This window comes from Paramacrobiotus metropolitanus, unplaced genomic scaffold, assembly GCF_019649055.1.
Source record: "Paramacrobiotus metropolitanus isolate TYO unplaced genomic scaffold, Prichtersi_v1.0 Parri_scaffold0000109, whole genome shotgun sequence".
Taxonomy (NCBI): Eukaryota; Metazoa; Tardigrada; class Eutardigrada; order Parachela; family Macrobiotidae; genus Paramacrobiotus; species Paramacrobiotus metropolitanus.
In genome coordinates, this window is record NW_026570329.1 from 119,692 (window position 1) to 128,065 (window position 8,374).

General features: G+C 41.3%; 1 protein-coding gene across 1 annotated transcript; it reads left to right on the forward strand.

Moving 5' to 3' along the window:
- Window positions 1-183: 183 nt before the first annotated feature.
- Window positions 184-4,898, forward strand: LOC129597801 (BTB/POZ domain-containing protein 6-B-like). Its single transcript, XM_055495482.1, has 7 exons — window positions 184-429; window positions 506-628; window positions 987-1,146; window positions 1,418-1,596; window positions 1,657-1,792; window positions 2,031-2,270; window positions 4,773-4,898. The coding sequence occupies exons 1-7, from the start codon at window positions 311-313 to the stop codon at window positions 4,896-4,898; spliced, it is 1,083 nt and encodes a 360-aa protein (XP_055351457.1). The 5' UTR covers window positions 184-310.
- The last annotated feature ends 3,476 nt before the right edge of the window (window positions 4,899-8,374 follow it).

Genomic DNA, 8,374 nt, shown 5'->3' on the forward strand with positions numbered 1-8,374 from the left:
CACTGACGTGAACGCTAGTAATCCCGGTCTCGCACCACGAAAACGCACATGACAGCTTCTGTAATCTGTACACATGAAACTGCCACCCGACTCAGGCAGACAGTCACTAAGTACATGTACATTGTAGTACACTGTGTTCACGGGACCGCTACCCATATTTGTAAATTCCGTAAAACCGAAACTAATGTCTGCTTTTCTTATGTGTCGTGGAATTCACTCATCCTTTCGGTGGAATCTGCTCCGAATCAGCTCGTTCTTCTCGGTATCTGCAGACTGCGTAGACCTCCAGTGATATCCTACCGCATCGACCATGTCCGAATCAGGAGTCGCTGGCTGCTTGAAAGAGGCACTGGACAGCGGAAAATACAGCGATGTGCAGTTCGCTGTGGGTCGCCAGTTTGGCCAAGTGAAGATCTTCCAATCCTACAAGTAATGCTAATACAATTCCCTGCAGTCAGTTTGATAAAAGGTGCGTATCGGTCACTGTCTTGGGTCTTTGTTCCAGGAATGTCTTAGGCCTTCGCAGTCCCGTGTTTGCCACGATGTTCTACGGGAGTTTGCCGGAAAGTTGTGAAGTCCCCATCGAAATTCCCGATCTCGTTCCCGATGCGTTTGCTAACATGCTCAGGTACTTCAAAAGAATCTTGTTTATAGAACCTCTTGTTATATTACTGTACCGATTCTTTTAGAATCTGCCTATACTTTAATTGTATAATTATTTTAGCAACAGTCAATAATTTAGTGAAAGTTCAGAACTTTTGAAGTAGTACGACTGTACGATCGGCAGCATGGTTGCGCTGACACTTTTTAATTTTATCGAATCGCGGGAGTAACTGCGCCATTTGCACGCAAATGCTTTCGTAAAGATGGGAATCTGGATATCTTTTGTCCGTCTCGTATCGAATTAGATAATGATGTTGCTACTGGCCCTTGGCTTGCACTTACTTCTGTGATGGTTGTACTAAACACAGTATTACCGTTTGCAGCTACATGTACTCGGATAAAGTGGAGAATCTTAGTACGGGAAACGTCTTCCCCACGATGACATGCGCTGACAAGTATGACTTACCGCTTCTGACGCAGATCTGTTCTAATTTGCTGGACAAGCAATTGACTCCCGAAAAGTGTCTGAACATTTTGGACGAGGTGTGTCTGTTTATTCGACGTTAGCTGCGTTCACAGTTATTTAATAACTGTACACATATACATTCATATGGTACAATATGTAGAAATATAAACAGTAATAAACTGTAGGGCCATTCAATTGCACTGTTGGTTTTGCCCATATCGCGATTAAGGTTAGCAATCCAGAATCAGTATCCTGGTTTTTGCGATAGTACGTTGATGGCCACTTAATTATGGGCATCGTCTGCGTTTAGTACCCTGGGTCTCATTATTACTCTTAACAATTTTGCAGGCAATTCACTGGCAAGCCGATGCCTTTGTGGAGAAATGCTGGGCTATCGTGGATTCGAAAACCGAGGAAGTTTTACGGTCCACTAAATTTCCGGAAGCCACTCACGGCATTCTGCACATAATGCTGCAGCGCAACACGTTGACGGCTGGAGAGTTTGACGTTTACTTGGCTGTTAACAGGTGCATTTAACAGGAACAGAAACATGGCTGACATCTGAACGGGAATCTTGTCGCTTGCAGGTGGGCATCAGCCGCCTGTGCCCGCAACAACTTGGATCCGTCGGCCGTCAATCGACGCCAGATGCTGGGCGACGTTCTGTTCCTTGTCCGATTTCCGCTGCTAACGAATTCGCAACTGGCGGAGGGCCCTGCCAAGGTACCGACGTACCGTACATTATAAGTTAGTGACCCTCCCAGCTTTACTGTATAATTCAAAAACTAAGTCCAAAATAAGATGGGGGCTCGTTTGTGCAATACCTTTTAACAAATGTTATCTTGAGATAAACCTTATGCAAAATCCTTATGAAAGCGTAGTAAAATCACTTTGGCAAAACGCCGGAGATGTGGCATGGGCAAGGCCACCTTTCTCTGATTAATGCATTCTGTTGCCACAGACCGGTCTTCTGACGGAAACAGAGCTGCTGAGCCTGTTCCTGTACCGGACTGCCGAAGTGAAGCCGCAAGTGCCGTTTCCCACGGACTCCCGGACCGAGTTTCGGGTTGGCGACGAAGTGTTCGCGCACAAGCCATCCTCGCGTTGGTGGTTCCCAGCCACAGTTACCGCGGTTAACCATCGCCAGGTGGCACTGGCGTGGTTTGAAAACCTTGGTACTGACACCTTGACCGCCGACAAGGTAGTGCGTGTTGCAGACATCCTGCACCGAGGGCAGATGCTGTGCGCGGCTTCTTTTGGCTGGGGAGTATATATTGGTACAGATCAATTTAACCGGTATCGGGTTGACTGCTATGGAATAGCACGGATCGTTCCTTTGTCGGAAATGGTACTTCGGACAGAAGACGTTTTTTTATGGAAGGATAGCAAAGGAATCTCGCCGTGATGCAACAAATAATGGTTGAGCCGAATTCAGGAGCGGACGCTGATTTCGGACATGAAGCTAGTTTTCACGTTCCGTATTTGCCAAATTCCGTACAGTGGCTTTTCCTTGTAACCTTGTGGGGTTGGTAGTGTTAGATGACGCTCACTAAGCGACTTCTAAAACTGAACTGAGGAAATGATTCCATAACAGTTTACTGCTAAGTGCTAACCAATTTCTTGCGTACGGTAAAGTAATTACTTTTCCTGATGTGTTGTTAATAGAAACCAAAACACTGTTCCCGATTGTATAGCCTTTTGGTGGGTTATCTAAAAATTAAATAAAGACTTTCACGAAGATCAGCAAGCCACACTTCAAGCAAATTTTTTTGCCACTGGCTAGTACGAAAGATTATAAAATTATGTTACAGTTTTACACTTTGAATACGATGTGGTGTTGTTTGACTGTTGGTTGGAGCATAGACTGCGCCGAAAAGTTGCAATATGCGAAAGATTGAAAATGAAATGTCTTGATGTCACATGCAGCAAAAAGTTTCCGGTTCTTGTGTCATTGGAAATGATCGTTATTGATTTCCATAATTAAGGGCTTTTCTAGCGCCTGCTAGCTGATACCGAAGTTATTATCTCGATATCTTATTTATTGCATGCAGTTGCTGTGATGAGTTTTTATTAAGTAAATGAATTAAAGAGTTTCGTTATTTTGATGGCGGTTGCTAATTATTACAGTCACTCCATAATTTTTACAGATACAATAGTTTACAGTTTACAAATCTTCAGTGATCTTTATGAGCGATGTTATCATATTCTGCATGGACATCAAGCCAAATTGCTCACGGGTCAAGTTACCGTACGTGAGCCTATTACTTTGTATTTATAGAAGGAACCGTACACACGCTGCATCACTGGAGAACATTAATTTCGTCTATAAACGAGAAACGGCAAAGCAACACTTATTGATAGTAAGCAATTCGCTACAACGGTACAAGTGCTCGTAGTGATCATTGTGGGCATCTGGAAAAAAGACCAGGAATCGGATAATTCTCAAAGCAAGTCTACGTACTGTATGTAAAGTGTAGTGTCGTGCAATAAGGAAAAAGTAAAAATAAAAATAAAGAGGTTGCACGGTGGAAATATGCACTTCCCGGACCACGACCAGTCGGAGGAATAGAGCGACTCTTAATCTCAACTTCTTATGTATTTCATGGAGCGAAAGTTAAGGATGTTGATGTACAAGTATGAGATGATATGCAAGGATGAAGAAGAGGATCCGGAACTCGAAAGCCTGCTGAAAGAGAAGACACGAAAGGAAACACAAGGGATGCGTGAAGTTATACGTTACCTGTCCGACGCTAGATGGTAGCCGAAGCGTATGAGTATGACAAATCCATCAACCTGGCGCTACAGGGCATGAAGATCGAAGAGACCGAAAGGTCACGGCAAACAAGTGGGATCAAGTGGGTAGCCTGTTACGTCACGAGACTATCCGAAGATGATAATGCACGTCGACGAAGTAGAGGAATGACCCCTGACAATAGGTGAAAGGTCACCCAGAGGTCAGTTTGAACAGCCTCACTTGGAAAGAGAAGACCAGAGCAAAAGCCTGAAGTTAATCAGATCGAGTAACAAGACTCTACTTTTGTTGGGATTACAACTCTTGACATTTGTGTGGGCGACGAGCGCCTTATATAGCCCTGGGCACTCGCAGGTGCTGGCTCTTCGTACGCGCAGGTACGGGTCTGAGAACAATAGGGATTTAGAGTCTAACCAATAAGAGACATCTAAGGACACGTGGACTAATCACACCGCTGCACAACTACACGTGGACAAATGAGAACATGAGGTCAACTAATACACTAGAACAATAGGTTGAGCTACGTCATCGAAGCGCGGTCACGTCGAAATGGCAAGTCGCGGTCAAAGTTCTCTGCTGGGGATTTCTAAGAAGTCAACACTCGGAGTCGCGGTCATGACTCGCGTAGAAGATGTAGTAAAGCCTAAGCCTTAGTAGTAGGGGTAGAAGTAGTAAAGTAGTACCGATGTGTACTAAGGGACGCCAGTACACGTCACCCCCGCAAACGAGATTTCTCTGGATCGTAGTGGAACAAAAGTGAAGCTCTGCGGAACGGCGTGGAACGAAGAGGAAGGAACATAGGGACATAGGAAAAAGTAACATCTGCTCCATCCGCATAGTGCGTGCAACATCTAGCACTATCGCCACATTCCATCCCGACTATCCGGTGCCATCAAAAGATAAGTAACATCGCTCGGTCCGGTAAGTTGTAAGTGAGTTTGAGTGTTATAGGTCATCGGATCCTGGAGCGTAACTGGCAGTCCGGAAGTCCAAGGAGGTGGAAAGGCGGAAGGCAGGAACGTCCATGAGATCCAAGGTGTTATCGTATTAAAAGATGTTGAAAAAGATGTTGTTTAAGCATTAAGTGCTTTAAGACTGATCATTTAAATGTTATTCCGTATTGAAAGTGGATGTATGAGACGACTGACAACCGTTATACTACGAATAACCAATAAAAATTAGAGGATTAAAAGACTAACTGCAACAAGGAAAGTTATATCTGCGCTAAGCCGTGAAACGTGGTAGAAAGCGAACAAACAGACATTATACTACGAAAGCTAGTTAAAAAGATAAAAGTTACTAATCATACAGCACTGATAAGGAAGACTAGTTTAGACTAAGTTCAGACGATACGCAATGCAAAACGCTTAGACTGACAACACACTACAGAAATTAACAAAAACTGAAAATTCTAAAGCTGCTGATTCTGATAAAGTGTAAAATCTGTGCATCATTCTATTCTACAAAGCACTCAACTGCAGTTCTGCGTAAATGGACAAGGAGACACTACACTACGACTGTTAACAAAAATACAAGTTCTACTGGACATGCTGCGAAAGCTTATCTGCTAATTCAATGCTGTCTGTACGTGAAAGCAAAGCTGATTGATGGACTGAAAGTCATAACACTACGAAAATTAACAAAAACTAAAACCGACTGCTATACTGCTGCTGAAAATGAAGAGTAAATCTGCACTTAAGATGCAATGATAAAAGATCTACAAGCGATTAAAGCCGAAACACTACGATAAGCCACAAAATTAAAGACTGTTGAAAATCATACTGCAAAGGTAATATCAAAAAACAAGGTGAAAAGTTCAAAATTTAAACACAACAAAGTTATTACTAATTATAGACGATATAGAAACTGTCTGGATTTGCTGGATCTTAAGCCGTCTAACTACGAACATTGAACGAAAAAGAAGTTTTACTGCTACATGCACCAAAATCTGAGTCTTATAAGCTTATAACTGGATGATGAGAAACACACACTAAAGCCGAAATTCTACGCTGATTCACAAAAATAAAGTTCTACCGCCAACATACTGCAAATACACTGGTTTTAACTGCTACAGAAGATTAAGAAGACATCGATATGGACATAAAGACCGCTAAGCTACGAAATTCGACAAAAATACTGAGATTCGACTACAAACTGCACAAACTAAAGGTTTTAGAAAAGCCTTAAATAATCCTGCAACACTGCCGTCATAAAGCTCATATACTACGAAATCTCGACAAAAAGATAATTCCTACGAAACTGGCCATCTGCATTAGCTCTAACATACTGTTGATTAAAGAAAACCGTAGACCGTCGCGCTGACTCAACATGCCGATAAACTACGAGAATTACTAAAAATACTACTGAGATGCTAAATACCGCAAGTAAGGATTTATATAAGACTTTCCACACATCCATCTGTATAGACAACACAAAGCCGATCAACTACAAACTACCGATACCGAAGTTGCTCACTATGCACATACCGCATATATAGTTATCTGAAGGTGTTAAAAGTTTTAAGGGCCACGGGGGGCGCCAACACTTATTATGGTTTTAAGATGTTGTTAAGATATATAAGATGTTATTATGGTGTTACAAAAAAGGAAATTTCAACTACTGCATATTGACTTTTAAGGAATCTTGCTCAATGCTCAATTTTATCTACACCCACAAGCCGAACTACTACGAAGTACTGCAAAAACTAAAATCGAAATTCTCATACCGCATAAAGTTATTAGGAAAGGTTCTGGTACGATTTCCTTGCATACACGAACACTACTCTACGATACTCCGATACTGCTAATAATTACCGCTAACATGCCGCAAAAGGTAAAGAGGTACTGAAAAATTCTACATTCATGAAAATTAGAGCGAATATCACATATGCTGGAGTGAGCTTTTAATGACCGCCGATACAGTGATATAAAACCATTAAACTACGAAGTTCAACAAAAAATTAATACCGAAAATCACATGCTGCACTGCTAATAACGACACCTTGATCTAACTTGTTGAAATTCCATTTGAATCACTGAACTACGAGTTACCTATACTGAGATAAAAATTACTGCATATTCTGCGAATTACTGCTAAGCTACACTGATTATTAATTGGGTTATTGGGATGCAACTAAATAGTGTGGACTGGTGACATCGATAAGCGCTAACACTATTACCGCATATCGTTGATGTTGTTATCGTTATAAGCAAAAATACTGAGCTATTTACCCCAAAAAGTTATTTCAAAATTCTACTGACAAAGTTCTATTTTTCCGAGCTATCAACAAGATTCGCGTAATACTGGAAACAACTGTTGATTTAAACCGCTACAACCGGAGGAGCACCGTTCTCATAGAGCCACTCTACTACGAACAATCACGAAAATTACTACCGCCAATCTCATGCTGCAACCATAATTATTTCTGAAACGGGATTGGGAGGGTGGGAACGCACAAAAATACTACACCGCTATCAATTTCCGAGAAAAAAGGAAAATTCAACTGCTTACTGATATTATTCACAAAGCTGGAACAAATTCATTGGTCAAAATCACCTACGTTCAGACCGTACATCACACTACGAATTCCTACACTGACAAAGTTAACACTGCTCATACTGCAAAAATGATACTAAAAACTGAAGTTTTACCGAATATTCTGCAACCAATACTATTGCTGCTCAATACACTCAAAATGACCACTTGTGTGTTATAAGCTGTCGCTCACACTACGATATCACCGCACAAATACAAGTTCAAAATTCCACACCGCAAACCGATACTGCGTAAGTTCATAATGCAAAAAGGTTAATTCTGAAACAATGATCACTAACTGCATTTTATCTGACAGATTACACTGAATATCCATACTGCCATAATACTACATAATTTAACAAAAACTTAATTTCAAAACCGCATATCGCATATTACTGTTAAGTAATCTCTTAGCTGAAGTGAGTCAATTGATGAACTACAGAGCTAGAATGCCGCTACTGCATCTGCCGAAAATACTACAAGGCCTTCACACTACGAAATTCCACGAAAAATAAAACCCAAATTCTCATACCGCAATGTTAATAAATCTATGGCACACCCAAAATTGACAGAAGAGTGTAAATGCCGACCGCTACCGAAACATTCTTAGTCTTACTAGCCGTAATTCTACGAGAATCCACAAAAAAGTAAAGTTCAAACTACACACCGCAAAATCAAATTTCTGAAATAGTACTGTAATACTTCAACACGCTGACGTATATACACTGCTAGGCTACACGAACTCATATCATTACTCAACAGCCCATTTACTACGAAGTTATCCGAAAAATTAAATTTCCAATTACATGCTGCAAAATCATATTTCACAAGCTATAGTAATACTGAGTAATAGCACCCGTTAATACCGCTAACATTGCCCATAAACTGTGATCACTGAGCCAATGCACTACGAAATTACTCATCTGCTAAAATCTTACCATATCATACCGCACAGCTAAAATACGATGGAAAATGTCCTATAACTCCAAAATTACTGCTCCAATTACTTCCGTTACTGC